At 45.2% G+C, this 24699-nt stretch overlaps 1 protein-coding gene across 7 annotated transcripts in view; it reads right to left on the bottom strand.

Moving 5' to 3' along the window:
* GDPD5 (glycerophosphodiester phosphodiesterase domain containing 5) overlaps nt 1-24699 on the bottom strand; it is a 159168-nt gene that overhangs the window by 11697 nt on the left and 122772 nt on the right. For all 7 annotated transcript variants that reach the window (XM_090134281.1, XM_031606105.2, XM_090134285.1 and 4 more), the window contains 8 exons: nt 24048-24146; nt 23314-23407; nt 20217-20362; nt 10385-10467; nt 6708-6858; nt 5277-5495; nt 3422-3579; nt 1729-1876 (listed from right to left, as the gene is read on the bottom strand). In XM_090134281.1, coding sequence (XP_089990407.1) covers nt 1729-1876; nt 3422-3579; nt 5277-5495; nt 6708-6858; nt 10385-10467; nt 20217-20362; nt 23314-23407; nt 24048-24146 — 1098 coding nt within the window. The remainder of the gene's footprint in view (nt 1-1728; nt 1877-3421; nt 3580-5276; nt 5496-6707; nt 6859-10384; nt 10468-20216; nt 20363-23313; nt 23408-24047; nt 24147-24699) is intronic.

Here is a 24699-nt window from a genome sequence, read left to right as displayed (position 1 = left end):
GTTTTTCTGGTCATTACCTCTTTGTGCGTCTCAATTTATCCAGCAGGAAGAGCAGGGCAATGCTTTAATTAGCTAACAGTTCTGATAGACATTTCATCCTTTATTTTCAAACTTAATTATGGAAAAGAGACATTTGACCTTGTGTTGATACTGCAATAACACCTGTCTAATTTTTTGCATTTATTAGGACACAAAAGTGCCTTTTTCCTGATTGGAGAACACTATCATCGATGTTTTGAATGAAAACTCAGGAGGCTTTTAGGTCAGAAGAAAATCTACACATCTAAATTTTTCACTTATCCAAAGTAGTATTCCACAACAACACCCAAAATATCAGGTTCTCCTGTGGGGACAAAAGTTGTATTGTCCATAATATATCCCAAGGAATAGGCAGACATGAACAGAACCTTGTGGGCAAACTCTAGCACTTTATATTGATGAGTGAAGAAAAGAAACCTGTGATGCCCATAAAATCCCCAGAAAGCTCAGAGTTTGCAAAGATTTTATGAGTAAAAAAACTGGAATCCAGAGAACAACTCAAACCTTTCAGGAAGAACCTCAGAAACGCAGGCAGGACAGGAGCACCACACTGGGCACTCACGTTAAGGACATCAAGTTGGGGTTAGAACCCCAGCTCAAGCTTTCCACTTCCAAAGCCCTCCTCTATGGGATGCTGGAATTCCAACAGATGGGAGAGCCCTAGGAGGAGGGCTCCAAGCATCAGTTGCTTTTCATAGCTGACAATGAGGATTTGGGAGTAAAAAGCTGCCAGTGAGGTACCCAAAACTCCTGCCAACTGTAGAGGAAGACAGATGTTTGCAGCAGCAGAATTCAGACAGTGATAATTTCTGATGCCAACAGATCAGTCTGCTGACTATTTTCAGTCTTCCACCTTCAGCTCATATCAGTTCAAATCTGTGTTGTCAGATTTGAAGTAGATTAAGCAGTAGGTTAGCAGTAGGTTAAGCTAAGACTGATGACATTCACAGATGCATAGATGTTCATTCATCCAGGCAGTAGTCTGGAGGCCCTACCTCCAACTGCAAATGAAGATAACACCTGCTGAATTCCCCTCATCTTATTTCTCCTTTGCCAATGGGATCTCCCAGAGCAGTGGCAAAACAGCTGCCTCCTGTCCTACCCCCATAAAAATCTGTTACCAAAAAACAGCCCCATGACATCCATGTACACCTCTGCAGCTGAGCTTTGGGGAATACTATGATGCAACTATTTTCCCTCCTCTCCAATGTGAATGTTTTGTTTGGTTCAGAGACCTAAAGTGCTAGCAGAGCTTTCAGAGGGTTTATTGCCTATGTGATGGGTAAGGACTCTGTTCCTAGTATGGAAATGGAGTAGCCAGAGATAAAATCTGTCGTCATTTGGTACTAAAACCAGACAAAACTGCAACTCTAGTAGATGCTCAGCAGGTCTGGAAAGGTGTTTCTACACTGAAGGAATACAAAAAAGTTGGGTGGGTTAAATGAGACATGCAATCCAATCTCCAAGGTCCCCAAATGCTGCATGGGGAGAGACCTGAAAGAAGGGTTTGTGCACTGATCCTTCACCATCTTAGACATACAGAGGGTGAAAACACTGAAGGCCAATGGCACATTGAACCTGAACGTCCTTGGAAAAAGCCCCTAGTAATATGGATGCAGTGAGCAACCTCTAAACCTTCCCCATGGCGTTCCCTACTTCCAGGGGTTCCCAGCTGCGCTCTGTGCTTACCATCAACCAGATGGGAAAAGGCACCTTGCGAAGGACGTGGGAGCTGTCGGAGGTGACCGACGGGACACCAGTGCACCACAGGATGGAGTACAGCCAGGGCTCATTCACAGTGTACAGATTCACGCTCAGGTTTGCTGCCATGTAGTCTCTGCCAGAAGGAAGAGAGAGTGAGGGGTGAGTCCTGCAATCATCAGTGCCTCATCTCATTGAATCGTTGAATCATCACGGATGGAAAAGACCTCAAGAACCCCACATCCCACTCCAATCCGTCCCACCGTGCCCTCTGAACACGTCCCTCAGAGCCACATCCCCACAGATCTGAACCCCTTTGGGGATGGTGACTCCACCACCTCCTTGGGCAGCCCGTGCCTGTGCCCAACTGCTCTTCGGAGAAGAAATTATTCTTAACATTCAACTTGAAATCTCCATCTCCGAGAGTTCTCATCATCTGCGCTGCTGAAACACAGACATATTAGCTACGAATCATATGAAGTAGGTTTTTAAAAGGGCACAGTCACCTCATAGGCAAGCCAATGGCACTGCAATCAAGTGGTTGGAATGCACAAGCTTTCTTTTCCTCCCAGGCACTACCTGCCCCAGGACTCAGCCCGCTTCACACACATCATCGTAAAGGACAGATACACCACCTCATGTTGATGTAAAATTAACATCTACCTGAGACACTCATCATGTTTCACAGGCAGTCCACTTAATTAAAAACTGATCGAGTTTGCAACATCAGCTCCTACAGCTCCCATGCCCTTGTTTTAGGGACAGTTGCAGGGATACATCTTCCAGTTTCCAGAGCTGGCATATGGTCCCCTCCAGGCGACAAAGCAAACAGCTAGGGGCCATATTCTCAGTTATTCTCTCTTTCCAGCCCCAAATGTATAATAAGATAAATCATTTAAATATAGTTTTTTTTTTTTTCCATCTGAAAACATGTTTCATTTCTCAAATACTTATGCAAGGAATAAATTCAAACTCGAAAAAAGGGAAAAGGTCTCTATGAGAGACAACCCACGCTTTCTGAGAAAAGGGCAAAGCCATAAGCTAGCACTGTGCACCGTTCAGATACACACTGCCAGAAGGCTGCACATGCTGTGACAGTCTCATTAAAGACGAGGTCTAACCACTCTAAACAGGTGACAGCAACAGAACGTGTGAATTGTCTGCCAAAAAAGTTCTAAGAACTAGATTAGACACTGGGACTAATCAAGAATCTGTCACAGAAGCTCTGGAGCAGATTAACAGATAACAGGGCAGCTGCTGATGGAATTGAAAACAAAGTCACCTTTTTCCAGAGATAACAGTAAGGAATAAGAGTAAGGAATATTCACAGATCTGCATTTCAGAAAGGATCATCACGTGTGAGACACAGATGTGGCACCGAGAGACGTGTCTGGGGACATCGTGGCGATGGGCTGATGGTTGGACTTCATGACCTTAGTGGTCTTTTCCAATCTTAACGATTCTATGAGGCAAATGAGCAATCATGGAAACAGCCTGGATTCTGGGTAATGTGAGGGACGAGCTTGCACTGCTCAGGTTTTTTAACAGCAAGTCCATCTGAAACAATGCCTGTATGCAGACAAGTCCTGCGGTGGTCAAGAAAGATGCTGCTGGGACAGGTATGCATGCATGGCTGTAGAGCAACGTGCTACCAACACCACATCCAAAGGGAGGACAATACCTGACATCCTCACTCGTGACCTTGGTGTAACGCAGGTTGAGCTTCACGATGCCCTTCTCTCTCAAGCGCTCTGCATCCAACTTGAGGCCAGAAGTCTGCTGGAAAGCTGGAGCAATCTGCCTGACCAGCTGCCGCTCCGTGTCCGGCAGCCACATCACCTGCAGAGGCAGAGGGAGGTCAAGGCAAAGAGGGTTCACAAAGCAGATAACATCAGCCAAGGGTTGCAGATAACCAGTTTACATTAAGTCAGAAGCAAATATGCACAATAGATTTTGCCTTATTTGTCATACAAACAGCAGAGGAGAGGCACACAGCCTCCTGGATTTATATCCAAATGCACTTCAGGATGGTTGGGGAACACAGAGAAATATATAATGCATGAAAATTTAGATGTGAAAAGGGTTCAGATACAAACAGATCAAGCCAAGGGCTCATGAGGTGAGGTCTATTGTACCCCACAACTAACAATCTGTCTTCCCTGCCCAATTCGGGGCACAGGGACTAATGCTGACAGCACAAGATGGTGCAGGAGAAGCCTCTCAGCATCCCATGGCTGAGGTTAGTTTTATTCACTCTCTTTCCTTTGGGCTACATCTCTTCTAACCCAAGGCAAGGGTATCCCAGAGTTCACACCAGGCTTTGAAAAGGTGTCAGATCAATTAGTGTTGACAGTTTCAGGTGCCAGACATAAAGTGGATGCAGAAGCCAGGCTGGGCAGTTCTATTGTGCTATACAGAGGGTGGGATGAGTATGGCAGTACCACTGGGCTTTACATTGCTTTAACCCACATGTTTAAGACGTCATCAACACTCATTAATGACCAAACGTTTGGCCTCAAACTTGGATGAAAAATACAGCGTCACCACCCCCACATCTGTTTGCTCGCTGTTTTTCCAGTGCCCTTCATTCCTCTGTGGATAGTGAGAGGACAAAGGGGACTGGTTTTAAAGTGAGACAGGGGAGGTTTGGGTTGGATATGAAGAGGAAGTTTTTGAGCCAGAGGGTGGTGAGGCACTGGAACAGGTTGCCCAAGGAGGCTGTGGATGCCCCATCCCTGCAGGCATTCAAGGCCAGGCTGGATGTGGCTCTGGGCAGCCTGGGCTGCTGGTTGGCGACCTGCACATAGCAGGGGGTTGGAACTGGATGAGCATTGTGCTCCTTTTAAATCCAGGCCATTCTATGATTCTATCATTCTAGAGAGGACAAACTAACAAGGCTGGTTGGACACTGACTTCTAGCTCTGAGCCATTCCAATTAACTGCTTGGCAATTATAGGAAAGAAAGTCTGGAGGAGGCCTCCTTTTGCTGCTCCAGTTTATGACTGCTATCTCCCATCCTCCAGACATGTAGCTATGCAAAGAGCTTGGGTCCAACTTCTCAACAACCTTTTTGATGGTTCTGGATAGTGGCCATGAGGTTTCATGAAGACTTCTTTCTTCCCGGACAAAGAGATTCAGTTCTCTCAGCCCCTCCTCATACAACCCCTAATCAATCTGTAGGATTGATCTCAGTTTGTTAATATTTGTCTTCTGGAATCCCCACACTGGACACAATTGCTGAGCAATGGAAATAATCCCATCTCTTGATCGAGTAGCTATCCTATCATGAGTATAGCCCAAGGTTGTCTTTTTGCTGCCAGGGAATATTGCAGCAACCAGAAGGCAGCAGGCTCTCAGAGGTCCATGCTCAGGGTGGCCTTTGGGACCACCAGCCTGCAAGCATTTTCCTCCCCAGCACAGCTTCCAAGTAATAACCCAAATCAAGCATCCAAATGGATCAAATGAGGCACTCAAGAACTCAGGGAACCCGTAAGGATGTTCAATTTTGGAAATACCACCAATCCCACAGAACTCACAGCTCGTTGCTGAATTCCTGATGCCAGGATGGTCTTCAGGGTGATGTTGATGTAAGACGTGTAATAGGGATGATCTGGTGGCAGGTCCTGGAAGTTCAGGATGAGTGATGTGTTATCCTTGATCACCTCCAGCATATCTGCTAGCTTGCAGACAGACTGGTTTGCAGCTTCCAAGTAGTCAGACCTTGAGAGGGATCCAACTGTCCAGAAAGGGTCGTTCTGAAAGTAAAAGATCCCAGCATTACCACCATGAAGCACAGGCTCCCCGGGTGCAGGTGGAGCTCCTTTTCCATCCCACCATGGCAACAGTAGGGGATGCTGACAACTACACTCAATGCCCATCTTGGACTTTGTTGAAGTGTTTCTCCATGCCTCAGCTTCCCCACCCAAGGGAACTAAAAGCAACAAGAGAGGAGCTATGGGATGCTGGAGAAGATGGACATAAGGACATTTAGAAATGACTGTGACTTAAAGGACATCTCCAAAACCAACCTTCCAGCTGCTGTCTTTGTCCCTCTCACCTAACAAGAGACATTTTCACAGCATTCCCACTCCAACAACCACATCTGTAGGCCCAGCAAGTCTCTGTGCCACAGCCATGCAGCTGTTATTCAGACTTCCCACAGATCAGAACAGCAGTGATGCTACTACAGCCCAGGTTACTACCAAGCAAGCACTGAAGGACCTTCAAACAGACACATGAAACCAGTATCTGAGCTTGCATCATTGCAGTAAGCCACATTCAGGCTTGCTGGAACGTGCCATACTGCTGCAGCCCTCCTTCCAGACCACAACTAATGCTCTCCAGGAAGGTTATGGCTGCAGGCTACAGAAAGCAAGCCCACCTGTAAGCTGGCTGAGCACCAAAAGATGGATCAGCCCATCCCAAGGCTAACCCTAACCCTACTCCCCTGGACTTTGAAAGCTGAACATCTCTGTGGATTTTTTTTTTTCCATTTTAGAAACAATTACCTCCAAGCATAAATTAAGCGAAAAGTAACAATACAACATAGTCTGTTTTCTTTATAGTCATATTTCCCTTTCCAGGGGCATGTTGAGAGTCCTGAGTAGTATCAACCAGGCATTAAGGTCCCTCCTTCCAAGCGGTGGAAGAAGCAGAGAAAAAAAATCTCTCTCCCCTACCCCAGGTTGCAAGGCAGAGAGAGGACCAAGCAACTCAAATTCCCATAGAGCGCTCTTGGGGGCTAGGCCACTGCTCCAGCCCTTGTGCAACACTACCTGAAGGCAACTGTGAATGCTTTGGGTGGGATGTCAAACTACATGATTAGTAGTGGACTGAACTGCATACAATTCATAGAGGCTTGGTCTAGATGCAATTCAGACCACCCTACTGAGAAGCTACCTCAAAGAGGGTTTAGGCAGAGCTTTCATCCCACAACCATGGCTGCAGGACATCCTACAGGTACGCACCCGTAGGAACCACTCTCCAGCATTGAGCATTTCCAGGTCTGTCCAGTTGAACATGGAAGAGTGTTCATAGGCCCGCCCTGGAAACACTTCCTCCACGTTCGTTGTTCTCCTGAGTGTCTTGTCATGCATCAGAAATGGCACTCCATCATAGCTGCAAACACACAGACTCCATTACAGGTTGAGACAAAAACCATGTAACACTTTGCTAGAGAAATGGCCATCTCCACTCCAGCCTCTCCCATGGCTTTAAGGACCACATCAAAATCATTGTGAAGATCTTGACCAACTTAACCCATCCCCAACAGCCTCTATACCAGTTGAAATGAGACTTACCCAGAGGAAAAATGTTTTAGAAATCTGCTAGATGCTTGCATTAGTCCATCCCATCCTTCTCCAATTCATAGATTTTTTGAGTGCCAAACCCATGCATCGCAGAATCCCAGAATGGCTTGGGTTGGAAGGGACCTCAAAGATCATTTAGTTCCAACCTCCTGCAGCAGACAGGGCTGCCACCCACTGAATAACACAATAGATCAGGGCCCAGGGCCCCATCCAACCTGGCCTTGAGCACCTCCAGGAATGGGCATCCACAGCTTCTCAGCTCAGACAAGACCAGCCACCATGAATGTTCAACACCAACCAAAGATGCCTGCAATGTCTGTAGCTCCAAAAACTGTCAGTGTTTTTCCATACCTTCATTCACAGACATATGCATCCACACAGGTACAAGCTATTCTCAAATGGTTAATAAGTAGATAATGAGCAAGATTTTCAATAGCTCTCAGTCTATCCAGGAACTTAATGCTTATGGGCTTCCAACAAGACTCAAGGGCTACAAGCTACTAAAATTGCTCTTAAATAATCTTTTCCATTTTGAAACTGGTTTGAGGAGACAACCATGCTCACGTGAGTAGCTGTGCTCATGCATCTTAAAGAAATCCATCTTAAACAAAACCCACCTCTCAGAAGAAACCAAATAGGCAAGTGCATGCCCTGTGGTTTTTAAGCCACATAGATAGAACAGAACAGCAGTTCTGGGAAGCCTATGAAGCTCTTCAAGCTTTCTTTCAGACCAATTTTCTGTGGCTGGATCGTTGGTGGGATAATGAAGGCTTTTATTAAAGGCTGGAGGACAATTGTCTGCACTCAAAAATCAAGATAAACTCTGCACAGCCAGCCTGATTACAGTGACATTTTCCAAAGCAAAGTGCCCATCTTCATACTAGGCAGATAATGCCCGGAAATGAAATGGGGTTAAAAAACAAAACCCATTTGAATCAGGAGATAACTCTGAGCACTCACCCACAGAACTACAGGGAGTACAAGACAACAACTGGGGATGATGCTGTCCCATCTTTATCACTGCCTGCTGAAGTCCCTTATCACAAAGGTCACTTGCATCTTATTTGCTGTTTCTGGTGCGCACCATGCCAACTACGTCCCTCTCCATCCAAAGCAGCATGCTGTATAGCAACACCATGCTCAGCAACACCATGCACCACACTTCTGCACTCAGAAGAGTTTTTAATATTTACAGTCAAAAGAAAGATGCAAAGAAACTGCAGTATTAAGAGCATGAACTGTTTAAGGAAGATAGGAGCTCAAGCCTTAACATCTTGCAGCAGAGCATCATTAGGTACCACTGAGCCTTAGCCACAGCACGGAAACTAATGGGGCAGTGCACACTGACTCCCTTCTGGCCATTCCCTCCCTGTACAGAGCTGCTCAGGACAATGCAGGGCAAATCACAACCAATACATTAACAGGTGTAGGTTGAAAGAGTGAGAAATCAGAAGAGAGGTGAGAAGAGATGGAAGATGGGAGGGGAACATGCAGCAATACTACGCTATTTCTGCTTGAAGCAAAGAAGCTTTGAATGCAGCAGAGCTGGCTTTGTAACCAGAACCACCCAGTTTGGAGCATCACTGGATAGGGAGCAGGATGTGCTGTATGTGACTACGTCCCAGTGGCCTACTTATATTCTTCTAGAGGAGAATGAGGAAAGTATGGAAACATCCCAGGAGGAGAACTGAAAGTGACCTAGCGAGACACAGGCATGAAGAGCATTTTTCAAGTAAACTCTTCCTATAACTTCTGCCAGCTGTATGGATAGCTCTGGTTTTAGTCTGAAGGTCATTGAAGGCCTCTTTTTATAGAGCATCTTGGGTCTCCCCTGAAGGGCCTCAGATAATTGATCCCTTAAGAGCATCACCATTTGAGCTGTGTGATGCTTGGAGTGCTCCTCTGAGATGCCTGAAGGGTGGCAACATGGAGAGCTCTTGGATCTTTCCAAGCTCTCCTCCTCCCAGAGTCTAGCCTTCTCTCTGGCCAGCAATAAAGGAGGAACCTATTCAGTTATCCTTTCACAACAATTAATAATGTAAGTTTTGAAAGAAGAATTTTATTGCTAATGTCCCTATTCTTCCTTCATCCCTCCACAATGACTCCCTGGGGGAAGAAGTTCCTTCAGTTTTCACGTTCCTTCCTCTCAAAAAATTAGGGAAAGAAAGGAAGCACCATGGCAATTAAGCTCCAAAATCTCATCTTCCACCAAGCAAAACTACCTTTCTAACCTTCAAAGAGATCAGGAAAAAAAAAAAAAAAGAAAGAAAATACCAGCCTTGTGTCCTAATTGTATTCATACCTGGAACTCAGAAAACTGAGGGATCACCAAGATAAGGCACTACATCTCCCTTCATGCCACTTCCACCCTCTTGCAATACATGCAAGAAACAGTTTAGAAAGGAAGACTATTAGACAACAATCACACTCCTGGAATAAAGCAGGTTCTCAAAGTAACTCCAAATGACATCTAAATTGGGCTTGTCAACTCAACACTTGCCTGCAGGGAAAGATTTTTCGATGGGCAACTGTCTGACCAGGTTCCTCCTTCCCCGTGCAGTAATGTGAAGTGAAGGAGGGCGGGGGAATGATTTTACTCCTGTGCTGCTAAATCACTGCAGACAGTTTTGCAAGGCTGGTAAAACCCTCCTGAAGACCTGCAGCACAAGGAAATCACTTTGGGATCACTTCTTTCTCTGTGCTGCCCAGTAAAAGTCATTTTTAAGTATCTCTGCCTTTTCCCAACACCAGTTGACTTCACGCCATGATAGAAACCAGGAGCAGTGTGTCACTGTAGTAAAGCAAGTTCTAGGATAAACAGCAGTCTTCAGGTTAATTACTATTATTTTCGTAAGAAAAGGAATCCAGGTTCTCTCAACTGGACAACTTCACCTTCAGCCATCATCTCAGTGGAATGATTTGTAGCATCAGTGCACTACAGGCAGACACAGCTAGGAGTTCACAGAATCACAGAATCACTACAGTTGAAAAAGAGCTCTAAGATCCCCGGGTCCAACCCCAACCCCTCCCACCCTGCTCACTGACCATATCCCCTGTTATCACATCTACCCTTTTCAGGATCACCTCCAGGGATGGTGACTCCTCCACCTCCATGAGCAGCCTGTTCCAATCTGTTACCGCTCTTTCTGAGAAGAATTTTTTTCTAATATCCAACCTAAGCCTCCCCTGGGAGTTATCAGATACGTTCACCATGAGAGCCCCTTTCAAAGGGAAAGACCAATACCAACCAGACAGCAGATAGAGACTCAATAGCATGGTTTGGGCTGTGCATAGAGAAAGCCTCCGTGCTCACACCAAGTATGACACTGGCTTACCTCAGTACGACATCAGCCTGGACTCCATATATCTTCTGCTCCACCGCCTTCTGGAAGGACATCAGGGTATTTTCCGGTGCCAACTGTGACCAAAAAAAAAGAGCAGTAAAAGTTTATCAGCAAGTGGGCATATATATAAACCGCAAAGTCTGAAGATGTCCAATGCTTTTGACCCCACTGAGGGTCTTCCACGCTCAAGATGGAGCTCAGTGCAGGCACATCACAGCCTGCAGCACTAGAAAACCAAATAGGAAATTGGGGTATGAGAGATTTGCTCAGTGTGGTCCCCAAACAGAGGATCCACAGAAAGCAATCATTCATTCATGATGATGCCAATTCTCTATACACAGGCTCTGTGTAGAGCTACCTTAATGGTTCTTTATTCTTCTGCTTTCCTATGCAAACAGTGGTTAAGATGTCACTATGGAAAAAAGAGTCTATAGATCAGGGTATAACCCCTACCATGGGGAACAACAAGACTGCAGGTCCTGTAGAAAACATTTCATTGTCACATCTCTCCATCAGTAAAACAATCAATCATTAAAAATAAATATCAGTTGATTTCTCTTATTAATAAATATTCCAACAATGAAGCAAAATTAGTCTTAGGCCTAGAAAACGTATCCCTATAGTAATCACAGATAAAGACTCAAATGTTAGTTCAAATTCATCCCTGTAAAATGGACCAGATGGCAGCAGAATTAGTCTTTGTTAAAAACAATACAGGATGAGAATGAATGCTTTGTTTTTCTACAAAATCAGTACAGTTAAACCCAAAATGCCCATAAACTGACAGGCAGAGCAGGAAAAAAATCCAGACAGCTACAGAGAGAACCTGACAGGCTGCACTGAAATACAAGCACACCAAAATAAAGCAATTTTGAAAAATCACTTTCTTATTTTCCAGTTCTGCTGTCAGGTTTAGTGCACCTGCAGCATCCTCTTCTTCCACTCACCCCATAAGGAACAGTAATTTCCATCAAGGGACAATAAGGATTCACAAGCCATGATTTTCAATGGTCGCTTAGCGATTGGGAAGAGGATAACTTTAAGAACAAAGACCTAAAGGCACCGTGCAAGCAATATGCACAATAAACTTTTATATTTAAGGCACCTGCCCAGAGAGGCTGTGGATGCCCCGTCCATCCCTGGAGGTGTTCAAGGCCAGGTTGGATGGGGCCCTGGGCAGCCTGGGCTGCTCTGAAATGTGGAGGTTGGTGGCCCTGCGTGTGGTGGGGGTTGGAGCTTTGTGATCCTTGAGGTCCTTTCCAACCCAAGCCATTCTGTGATTCTATGGCCCTATGATCTTTAAGGTGCCTTCATTTTCTTATTAACTGATTGATTTAAACACTCAGGTCGACAAGCTCTGGGGCAAAATAACCCAAGCAAACAACGTTCAGAAATGGCAGCAACACAACCTTGGTACAGATAGAGAATGTCTGCACTGAATGCCTCTGGCTCAAATCACACACCAATATGAGTACAGTTTACTGTTCATTCAACAAAATCAACACTGAGGTGCATCACCTTCCCCCAGAAAAGCTCCCAGTCAATGCCTGTCTGGTCTAGGCAGGAGCCAACATCCCACCACATCCCCTCGCCCAGCCCTGCGCTGGGTCACACAAGGTCAGATGAAAAGAGCTTTTTGCAAGAGATGCACGATGCCCAGAGCTGTCACCAGGGAGCAGCAGCCCCACGAGGATCCCAACCTCAGCTCCTCAGCTTTCAGCATCTCGGGTTTCTTCAAGTAGTTCAGGTTTCCTCGGGGTGAGCACTGCAAGGCGATCCACCACTCGGTGCTGGGCAGCGCTCAATATTTGCTTTCAGAGGCTGCAGGGGTTGCAAGGAAATAAAGCAGGTAGTGTTCAAACCAGAGACAAGAAATTCAAAGGCAATGCGAGACCACCAGCCCAAGCCAGGAAGGGTTGGTGGCTGGATACAACACAAGTCCCAGCGCAAGAGGTGACACCAAGCTGCAACTGAACCCGTGTCCCTACAAGCAGCCTCACCAGGGATGCAAATGTGCCAGAAATAGAAAACAAAATGTGCTGAGTTGTAAATCATCTCTTGGGCGAAGGAAGACTGGAAAAGGCAGGCTGGACTACCTCCACTAAGCAATCGATGTAAAACCCTTCACCAAGGGTAGGACAAAGATGAAGGGCACTGCTGTTACCCACCTGTGCAATTAAAAGCCCACGTTGCATAAGCAGGGCTAAAAGAGGGCCAAGAAGCCTGGCCAGAACAGCAGCATCCCTCTGTAAAGGTGGGGAAGGGTGGCCAAGGTCTCCTCCCTCAGCTAGGCTGGGGAAAAGTGAATTTAGACAGAGCCAAGACTGCACACACAGGTAAAAAATGAAAGCCACATAGGAAAACAGTCTTCTGGAGATGCGATTTTAGGATTTCAGTCTGTCAGAAGGGAAAAATTTGGCCATATAAAGACAGCAGGGATGCTCATGCATCTTAGTGGCAGTGCTGTAATAACAGACTGCACTGAGTTTCAGCCATGATGGTCCCATCCCCAGCACTAAGAGATACCACTGAGCCTAACCCCAATGGCTCAATGCAATTGGGGTTGCTTCATCTTCAGTCCCTACACAGGTTGCAGGCCAAGCTTTGCTCTTCAGGGACAAAACTGAACCCCATCAGAGTGGCATGCAGGTGCTCAGATAGGAGGCACATCTTTTCCTTTCCAAGGAACTCAATCTCCAGAAACTAGCAAGTTAAACAAACTCACAGAACTCCATGCACGTCTGTGCTGGAGTTGGACTTGATGACCCTTATGAGTCCCTTCCAACTCAGGATATTCTATGATTCTATGTTGCTATTTCAGCTTTGCAGAGGAAGCAGTATTTTGAAAAATATTCCAAAAACAGATTGACACTTCAGTTCTGACCATCAAAATGCACTCTTAGGAGCTCTGATGTCATCTTAATCACAACCACTAGGAGTGAAGAGCATCACCCTGAAGTGCATCACAGATGGGAGAACATCCCTGGCTGCCCTGAACCAGCAAGCAGCACAAACGTCAGCAGAGGTGTTCTCTGCTGTGCTGTGCCCCACAGTCGTGTCATGTCCCATCAATGTAAGTAACTGCATCTCCAAATGAGTCCATCGTTGATGTGGACAGCTGTCCTTATGGTCCTTTGAACCTTTTCAGCTGATTCTAGCCTCAAGGAGACTGAATGAGCCACTCACACCAATGACACAACCCAGCAGAGTTCTACTAGAAGCCAAGAAGGCAAACTTATGTCTGTCCCCTAAAATCAAATATTGCTTGTTCACAGAATCATAGAATGGCTTGGGTTGGAAGGATCATCATGCTCCAACCCTCAAGTTCCTCTGGTACCTCTTTGGAAACAGGACCTCTCTGTACAGCGTGAGCTTGTGAATAGGGAAAATCAGAGTAACTGATGTTTGCATTGTCCCTGCCAGTGTCTGTGTCTCTCCAGGAGAGACGGAGCTGAAAAGCCCAGATTCTGACTGTGACATGCAGAGATGTGTCTAAGGAGGACAACAGTTGATGCAAAAGTTGCATGCTTGCTGTTTTACAGCAAAACTGCAATAACTAAATAAATACATAATCCTGCTTGTATTACCCTCTGTCTCTGCCCACTTTGTCTGATGACTTTCCTCCTTAATACAATACCATCAAGCAAATTATATCTAAATCCCAAATCTGGGTTTGCAGCAATCCAGTGCAACTGGACACAATCTGTTGATTAAGAAGTCAGCGCTGTGATGAAGGAAGCAATGACCTCCAAACCCATTCCACCAACTATGCCAACTTCCATTGAAGGCCACAGACAGTCCCCTGTGCAGCTTCTTAAAGCTGTTCCTCCTCTGCCCTTGGTTTGATAGTTTCAAACCTCTGCAAGAATCAGCCTGCTATTCAGATTTCTCCTGTGAGTGAAGACACAGCAAGTAATTTCTAGAAAACTGCCCAAGAATGAACTCATTTTGACTACTTCTGTGCTCAGAAGCAAATACTTTCATAAGGAGCACTGAAGTCAAGAGCTCTGGACCTTCCTTAATGATTACTGTGAAAGTGCACAGCCAGCTGGACATCACTATCCTGCTTTCCTTCTAATTAGCACTGCATCACTGCATTTGCATGCTAGGCAGGCTAATGATGAAGCTTGCACAGAAGAAGCAAATTTGTTCCAAACCCTAATAGCAGCCACAAGTTTTAAGGATTTTCTTCCCATCCACAAGCATCATTTTAAAATTTGGTTTTAGTTCTCCCTTCCCTGTTGTTTCCTTGTGAGACAATAACTGGACTTAAAACACAAGGTGTGATGAGGGCAATACCTGGGAATTGGAGTTTTCCTTCCCATGAAAAGATGTCCTTTGGATGTTTTCTTTGTGGCTGGAATCTGCCAGTACTTCTACTTTCATTATTAAGGTCCCACTATGCCACTATGAGGCAGTAACAACACTGTTTCTTTTTTAAAAAGCATCATTAATCCTCAGTAATTCAAGGTATTTTACAGAGCACCTGCATCTAACATTTCTAGAAAATGCTCTGCTAACTGAAAAGAAGTGAAAAGGTGCAAAGCAGTAATATTGCCTTGGAGAGCAGGATAGAATTTTAAGCAAAAAACTATTAGAGATTTAATGAGAAAGCGTGCGAGATCTCATTTTTGGTGTATCACATGCAGAAGTCAAACCTTGATTTAATTAAAGAACACCTCTGTATAGACTGGTTCCATGAATACAAGCTCCTCTCCAGATCTGACAGAAGATATGAGTTCTGTTGCTGCTATAAATTGGACCTCTGGACTGGTTACCTGGCCATATCTTTAGTAGTCAGGGGTAAATAAAACGTAACAGAAAGAAGTCAGCAGGATTTCACTAGCTGAAGGCTCCAATAAGCCACAGTCCCAACCAAAAGTCTTCACTACTGGTTTTATCAATAGCTGACATTACAAGATGGCAAAACACCATCTCAGAATTACCAGTGGATGTCAGAATCTTTACACACTAGAAAAGGTTGCCCAAGGAGGTTGTGGATGCCCCATCCCTGCAGGCATCCAAGGCCAGGCTGGATGTGGCTCTGGGCAGCCTGGTCTGCTGGTTGGCGACCTGCACACAGCAGGGGTTGGAACTGGGTGAGCACTGTGCTCCTTTGCAACCCAGGCCATTTTATCATTCTATGATCTTCACCTACAGGTATGTTAAAAAGAGAAAAAGCAACAGAAATCACAACTCCTCATGTGTATATTGCTGGAATTCTCCTGAAAGCAAAGCCACATGCTACCTGCCAGGGCAAAACATTCCCCTTTAACATCCCAAAAGGCAAATCATGATCACAGAACCACCGAGGTTGGAAAAGACCTCCAAGATCATCCAGTCCACCTGTCCACCTATCACCAATATCTCCTCACTAAACCACGTCCCTTAGTACAACATCTAAACATTTCTTGAACACCTCGAGGGACGATGACTCAAACATCAGCTCCACAAAGTGCTTCATCCCACTAATGGGTACTTTTCCACCCCAAACTTGTGCAAAGCCCAAAACGCCCTTCCTTGCACAGTGCCTGTGCATGGCGTGGAGACAGCTGCTGCCTGCCAAGGAGAGCTCAAAGCATGCAAGCCCCGCGTGCTCTGTGACACACAGCCAGATGTTGGGATGGTGCTGCTGCAACATGCTGAGAGCCAGCTGTCTGGGTGGGTTGCCAAAATGTTCATTTCAATGCTATTTGTAGCCTCCAGCTCTGAAATGAGGAGCCGTTCTCACCTCTGACATGCTGGGATCGGTTCCACAGCTTTAGCCCCGTGGGGTTTTTTATTATTTTTATTTCTATTATTTATTTATTTTAAGAACCACCAGTACCATTCTGGTCCCAATAACAGGAGGTGAATTTTTAGGTTCAGTGCATTTCCTAAAGCTGAAATATCCCAAGTTCTTTGGGTTCATTTAGGCTGGAGCTTCATGATCCTTGAGGTCCCATACAACCCAAGCCACTCTATGATTCTATGAATCTTTGGGTGGTTTACCTGCAATCTGTGGTCAAATTTTTCTCATAAGGAATGTATACTGAGGGTAAAACTAAAAGTAAGCAGAACTCAATATCATGGAGAGCACCTTCTTCAAATCTCAAACCGAAACACAACTTGTTTCAGCTCTAAGCACCCCACAAGGGAGAGCACCACGGTCAGTGGGCATGGTGGGGATGGTCTGGGGTTGGAACTTGGTGATCTTAGTGGTCTTTTCCAACCTTAATATTTCTTAACATTCATTTGCTTAAATTTCTTAATATTGATTTGTTTAAAGAAGCAAATGGCGATGGAAACTTGTGTTTAGCTGGATTAAATTATTCATTTTTACTTCAGATTTGGTCCCAGCTTTGTCTCCCACTCACGTTTTGGTGTATCTTCAGTGTAAATACCACAAGGACCCAAATCTATTGGCATTGAAGACAGAATGCAACTAGATTGCTGAAAATAGAATAAAAAGGATGGAGGACCACGGACACCTGCTTGTAATGCCATCAATCTAGATTAACATGCAAAAGTTTCAGAGACCCCCATCTCCTGTTTTAGGGTGTCTAATGACTCTCAGACCCACCAGCACAACAGCCCTTCAAAGTGACAGACATCAACGTCTGGTGCCCTCAAAGTCTCACACACCACTGTGCTCTCCTGGGAGTCCGGATGGAAGGAAAGATGCTGAAGAGTGAACTTAAAAAGGGCCTTTGAAAAGAAACCAATTGATTAACTAAGAGAATAGTTAGATTGCATCCTGACAGGACAAGACATTTAGCACAGTGAGAAACGGACACGACTGGATGATATTTAGGCAAGGGAAAGGAGGAGTTATGCAGAAGAGCATTTCCAGAGATGAATTAACGAGCAGAAAAGGATGACACCAAAGAGATATCTCTTGAAAGAGCATCATCACCATTACAAGCTGACAGCCATGGTGGAGACAGTAGGTCACCTGTACTGCAAGGAGCTGTGCCTCATCTAGGTACTGATGCTTAGATGCTTCCCAATTTTTCTTCTCTTTCTGCTTAGAATGCAAGGACATACTCCTCCACCAGCACTGAGAGCAAAGGATGCTCTCAGATATTCTACAGGAATGAGAGAAAGGAGATAGGCTGGGTGCACGCAGGGAGGACAGCAGGTTGTAAAGCAGAAGGGAAGTTCATTGCCCATGTATGGGCAGTCTACCTCAACATGCTGGGTGAATCAATGCATTGGGTCATGCATCCCTCAAGAAGAACTCACACATGGATTTTCCCAAGAAAAGGCTCAGTTTCACCATTTTTTTTTTTTCCTTAAAAACCATATGCTATGGTTTTTAATGTTTTTTTATGCTCCATCTCTCCAACAAATCTTTTATCTCAGGACAGCATGCATCTTCATCTCATAGATCTCCTGTGCTGGTTGTCATCAGAACAGCACTAAGCTATTTGCATCTTTCTGGTGTAAGAACATGGGTCATATACATGCAGCATTACAGAACCCAATCCTGCCAAACTGGTGAAACAAGCAGCTGTTGGGCTCCACCAGAGAGTCTGCCTGTCTGCACAGCTCAAAAATCACATTTGTCTTGCTTCAGGAGATCTGAAAGAAACCTTGCAGTGCTGTTTATCATCTCCAGCCCCACTGGATCCAGCATCACCTCAGGATCCAAACTCCCAGGCTCTGAAGACTTTTGATCTGGGTACTGCTCAAGGGAGGATGTCTGTGTCCTACAGCCTGGTCTCCACACTCTTCTCTCAGCTGTTTCTTCTCTCCAGTTCCGCTAGGCTCCACCTCTCCAAATTAAACCTACATACAATTAGGTTCAACAGCAAAAGTGTACTAAGTAGCCCTGAGAAAACATGATCCTATCAGCAGAAATGCCTTTTGGCAAGGCTTCAAAATCATGACTGTTCAAGCATACTTGACATTGCACGACCTTAGGACTTGCACTGTATGTTAGATGAAGCTTTCCAGACTCAGGAGGATGTCATTAATTGGAGCAGGTTGCTCAGGAAAGTGGTGGAGTCACTGTCCCTGGAATTGTTCCAGAACTGTGGAGATGTGGCACTGAGGGACACAGTCAGTGGGCATGGTGGGGATGGTCTGGGGTTGGAACTTGGTGATCTTAGTGGTCTTTTCCAACCTTAATATTTCTATGATTTTATATAGTGAAAGCTGGGCAATCCCAGACATGAGACTGGGAGAGGAATACCTTGAGAGCAGCCCTGAGGAGAAGAATGTGGGGGTCCTGATGGACAAAAAGAGGAACATGAGCCAGCAGTGCATGGTCACAGCCCAGAAGGCCAGCAGTCCCCTGGGCTGCACCAACAGAGGGGTGGCAGAGGGCAGGGAAGGGATTGTCCCCTTCTGCTCCACTCTAGTGACAGAAAGCCAGCTCATTCTATCAGGGAAATGATGAAGGGAAGTGTTGAACAGCTCTTGCTCCACAATTCCACATTCTGCCCTAAGGCATCCTTCACACCACTGCTCTTCATTAACCTTTGCAACTGTCTTCATCCTAACATGCAAGCAGCATCTTCTCAGGCGTATTTATTCCATATTGTAAGGATTGTTTGGTGGCTCCAAGAAAGAACATAATACAAAGAAAAGACCGAGTATCTGCTGAAAGTCTTGCTCAAAATAAGACACAGTCAGTTTTGCATAAAATAATACAGTCTGGAGAACACAATAATTTTATAGGCTGTTTACAATCATAGATTCATATCAGCTGGAAAAGACCACTAAGATTCCCAAGTCCAACCACTGACCCACCCCCACCATTGCCACTGATCCTGTTCCTCAGTGCCTCATCTCCAGAGTTCTGGAACACCTCCAGGGATGGTGATTCCATCACACCCCTGAGAAGCCCGTTTCCCTCTTTAGGGACAGGATCTAAAAACTCTACAGAGATAAAGACTTGTAACAGATCTTTGTGGTTTCCTGCTGTGCAGGGCTAAGTTCTCACACAGTTCCTTCTGGATTTGAAGGCTGGTATAAACTCAGTGGAACAGTAAAAAGCATTTGTAATGCCCAGAACTTCATCCCATCATTCACAGAGGCAATCTAGTTAAAAGAGCAGGACAAATTGAGCTGGTGTGTCAAGGGATTTCTTAAAGAAATAAATAATTAAAAAGAAGGAGAACTGAAACAAAATACTTCAGGGTTGTAGTAGGCGTTAATCTCTCTTAGTGCTCACACTTGCACTTGGAGAAGAGCTCAAGCACCCTCCAGCCTGACAAATGCATTTTGACAGAGATGTTTTCTTCTTTGAATGTAAAAAAAGTGTTAGCTGGGTGTCTAAAAAAACACATTTCCAAGGCCAGTGTCTACACTGCAGTGTGCCATCTTGTTACAAGGTCAATTAACCAACAGTGTGAGACGGAGGTACATCTGTGAAACAGATCCAAAAGCACCCAGACTGTAGATTCAGACCAGTGTATCCAAATACAACAGGGCACCATTACCTACACCAGAGCTGTGACCAAACCAACAAGTCCCATCTTTAGTCTGGGCACATCCAGAAACTCACTGTGATTTCAAGGTCTACCCAGAGACAGATGACAGGAATGTTTCATCACATTGCTCTGTCTCATGATGATCTGCAATGAAGGATTATAGTGCAGCCATGTAGGCTCAAGCACAGCTTTTTTGTCTGCTTTTGTGGATTGCCACATACTCAAAGCATCTTGCTGTGAACTGAGGTTAACCACTACTAGTGAAGTCTTGCAAAGGACGCAGACCCCAAACCATCTGCCACATATATTCTCCAGAAAGCAACCTGGAGACCATTAGACCCAGTACTATCCCATAGGCAGGCAGAAGAGTTGGACACCACAGCACTGAATGTGGAGCTACTCACCATCGGTGCCCCACGGTGACCTATGATGGCTGGCTTTGGTCCCAGAGCCTTCTTCTCCATTATGCAAGGGGATGAGATGGTGAGGGGGACGAGGTAAAGTGCAACTACGACCACGAGGTATGCAGTGATCATCAGCATCTGAGAAGCTGGGGGTGGAAAGAGAGAAAGATGGTGAAAATGTTGGTCAAAGTCTTCATACCGCAGGGGAAAAGTCAAGTGACCTTCCTCCTCCTTCAGAGCAGAGGCTGCTCTACAGCCATTGCCCCCAGCACTACAGCAGATGTCCCTGTTTAGAAAAAAGCATTCTATTAAACAGATCTGCTGGATCTAGTCAAGTCGTAGAATGATAGAAGACCTGAGTGAGGGAACCTTGGAACTCACAAGGCAAATATTTGCAATAAATGCAAGACAGAGAAAGCAAATTTTAAAGGAAGGTCACAACAGTCCAGCTATGGTTTTGGCCACTACTGATCTGGTTTCATGCTTTTTGAATCCAGCATCCAACAGCCTCATTCAAGTGCCAAAAAGTAACACTGGTAACTTTTCCAGTTTATAGGATCATAGAATCACAAGTTTGGAAACGACCTGCAAGATCATCCAGTCCAACCATCCTCCCATCAGCACTGCAACCACAAGATACTAAACCACATCTTATAGCTCCTCATCCAGACAGATAATTCCTCCTCTCTCTGGAACAGTTGTCAGTCACCCATAGTGCACTCAAGGAACGGAAGGGCTTCTCAATAAGTGAGTTCATGCTATGCCTCCACCACAAAGGTATGGTGTCATGATGTTGTGTATCATTTGGTGCCAAAACTACAAGAACTGTTTGGGAGGTGATCCCAGCCCAATGCTCATTTACCTATGAACATCACTGATCAGGCTTCTAGGGACTAAGCAGCTCAGATACAGAGGATAAGCTTAAAATATATTTTGGTGAGTGGTCTGCACCTACAAGGAAAGGGCACCTCAACACAGGGGTCATGGACCATGTTAAAATGGGTTGGGAAACTACACCCAGCCATGCATACAGGGCAACTGGGAAGATGAAAAACAAACAAACAAACAAAAAAACAAAACCAAGCAAAGTTCATGCAGCCAAGTTTGCAGTTGAATGGTCTGTTTGGAAGGACGTCTCCTGGTGAACACCCAAGCTAAGCAAACAGGACAAATTTCCCACTTTGTGCAACGTGGAAGGGCCAATACAACTTGCAGATGCAACCTTCTTCTACCACTCCTCCTGCTTTTATTGACCACACCAAAGAGGCTGAGCTCTCAGGGCATGTTTCTCACATTCCCCTTTGCTACTAAAGGCTTCCAGGGCTGCTCTGAGCTCACTGTTTTCTATCTGACCTCAGAAACAGGCTTTGAAAACAAGATACTGTTTTTCTAAATTACTGGAGTCGTTCAAAAAATTTCTATTCTGCAGGTCTGAAAAACAGAGCACAGAAGATTAAAGAAAGTGCCAATTTACTCAGGAAAAAAAAAAGGCAGGTACTGAAAAGTATCAGATGCATCAAAGAAAGAACAAGAACGTACTGTTGGAGCAGTGACTATAGCTGCACCAGTTATTTCCAAAAGACTACTATTACTGAGTGGAATACAATTTTCCCATCGTAAGGGACTGCATGTTCTCACAGAGGTTTCATTTTTTAAAAAGAAAAACTAAACTGAAGAGCAACAAAAAAGAATTTACACTACCGTGTCAACAATATCTGCACCAAGAAGTACATGAACTCCTCCAGGTAAGGCACTGAACAAGTAAACTGACCCCGAAACACATAGGGAAATATAAGACCCAATGATACAGAAAAGATGAGCATTTTTCCTTTTTAAAATAATAAGAATAAAAAATATCAGGAGCAGAAAAAGAAAGGGGAAACAGCTTCCTCACTTGTATTAAAAATAAATCAGAACAAAAAAAATCAGAAAAAGCAACTGCAAGAGAAAAGCTGTGAATTCAGATTGAGCCCATGCAGTCCCTGCGCGAGGCATTACCACAAATCCTCCCCCAGCTGGCAGCCTAATTACATGCTAGGACATATTTAAGAAGAACCAGGTACACCTTTCTTTGGCATATTTATACATTAAGGCAGAGCAGTTCTTCCTTTGAAAGTTCTGTCTGGATATCAGAATCTTTCAATCTCCAGCCACCACCTTCCCCATGCTTAACACTCTCTTCTTGGAAGTCTTCCACAGCTCCCATCATGCTGCAGGTTAAATACCAGTTAAAATCACTGCTCTGAAACTGGCATGGATATCTGAAGACATCCATGGACACTCTTAGGAAAAATGCAACCGAGGGTACAGAAGGAGCACATTATTTTCCAAGAAAACACAAAGCTTGGACTTGGGAGAACCCATGGCAATGAGATGCACACAACGTGTTTCAGTGGATAGGACCATAGAATCATAGAATGGCCTGGGTTGAAAAAGACCACAATGATCATCTCGTTTCAAACCCCCTGCTATGTGCAGGGTTGCCAACCACCAGGCAGAAGAACTGGGTTACATGTGTCCTTCACTTCTCTATTCCCTTAGAGATCTTTGACCATGTCTCAGTGTGCATCTGGAAGCATCTAAGCACTGGGGTCAGATCCCTGCTGAGCCCTCTAATGTATCACAAGCAACAAGTCTATGAAGGCTTTCAAGAGACAGGTCCACCTAGAAATGCATGTGAACAAGATCCAAGTTGCTGGGGGAAAGGCAAAGTGCTTATAAGAGAAAAACACTGTGTGTTAGCTGTGGAGGATGCAACTTCCTATTGCAGATTAGAGGAAGTTTAGCTGCTTTTATTCATTACATCATTGAAAACAGCCCTTTCACCCCCCAGCCCTGCTGTGGTTCCAACAACAAAGCGTCATCCATGGGATCTGGGTGTACCCACAGCCCAGAAGCTCCCCTTCCAGCCAGGTTTTGACAGGAGAACATTCCACCTCCCAAGAACAGCTGAGCCTCCACATCCCCATGAAGGAGCCTGGAGGACTCAGCCCTGGCTTCTGCTAGGAGGACCCAACCACGTGACAGCAATCTGCAGCCCCTGCCCTCCCCACAATGCTCCACAGGGCAAGAGAGGAGATGCCCAGCTGGTACTCACTGGCTTTCTCCATTCGTGCAAACTGTCCTGCTATCAACCACGACAAGGCTGTGACTGCTGCAAGTGCTCCTATGTGCAAGAAAGGGGCTGTGGCCTGTAGGACACAAGAATAGGAGAGAAAAAGTGATAAATGTCCTCCAAGTTCACTCATCTTGTAGGCTCCATAGGGCATTCGGTGATTGCATTTCGAGTTGAATTTCACAGCAGTCCTGCTTAAGACTCCTGCATCTGCTCTGGACATCTGTGCTAAACCCTACTGCTACCTCTGGCACTCAGACCACTGTGAAAGGAAAGCAAGAAAGATCTAACCCCCTTCCAATAACACATATTTGATAAAGGCCTCCTTAGATACCATGCAATTTTAGGCAAGGCTCTTGGTGCCACTGAGAGTCTTCCTGTAACCCAGTTGAACACACTGGACTGGACATCACCGTGATGCAACACCATGAGAGAAAGTTTGAGACAGTTCCTCTGAGTCATGCTTCTCTTTTTCAGTGTCTGCCTTTATCTTTAGAAAACAGGGAAAAGGGAAGCACTTCTGAGAAATATTAGTCACTTGCACGAATGCTATTTTTTTCTCCCCAGATTTGTGTGTTACCAAATATTCAGCAGTAATCAGCAGTAGAACCTCTCAAGCCTTTCATAGGCTCTGAGTTCAAAGGAAAGAGCCCAAGATATGGAAACAGTGACTGCTTCTTCACCCACATAGGGAAGCATGCCCATAGAGAACTTACCTGCAGTGAAATAAACACCATCTCCCATTCGTCGTCCCAGAGCTGTGCTATCGATGACATTGTCACCACGGTGGTTATCAAGGTTGTCATCAGGCCAATCTGCAGTGAACAGAGTGGAACCTTTAACAGTTTCTACAGATTGAGAAATGGAGAGAAAAAAAGCTTGTGTATATAATAAGTGGTCTAAAACAATTAGCCTTAAGACTCAGAGGAGAGAGGTTGGGTTTGTGTGCTGTCCCAGCATAATCTCCCCTTCCCCATCACTGGGGATACAGCACAGGACCCAGTAGCACACATCTCACAGATGGCTGAAGTCCCACTTTCTTCACACAGAGGTCAACTGTGTGGAAGGATCAGGTGATTTGCCCTGCCAACAAAGTGCTGAATAGAGATTGGGTTCTGCCATGCAGCTTCAAGCAATGATCCCAGAATTTCGTGGTCCTTCTGCAATGTACTGTGGTAGGTTGGTGAGCTCTCCACCTCTCCACTTCTCCACCACTTCTCTTTAGATATAAACCTCAGATAAACCCAACAGATGGTGAAATTGCCCTTCAGTAAAGGGTGAATATATATGCATCCCCATTGCTCAGCAGCCTTCTCTGAGATGGGTCAGCACAGCTTTGTCCATAGATATGACTACACTTGGGTTTGA

Source organism: Phasianus colchicus, chromosome 1 (genome assembly GCF_987193195.1).
Source record: "Phasianus colchicus chromosome 1, bPhaCol1.hap1.1, whole genome shotgun sequence".
Classification (NCBI taxonomy): domain Eukaryota; kingdom Metazoa; phylum Chordata; class Aves; order Galliformes; family Phasianidae; genus Phasianus; species Phasianus colchicus.
Note: the sequence above shows the minus strand (reverse complement) of the source record. Positions and strands in the feature narration are given on the sequence as shown.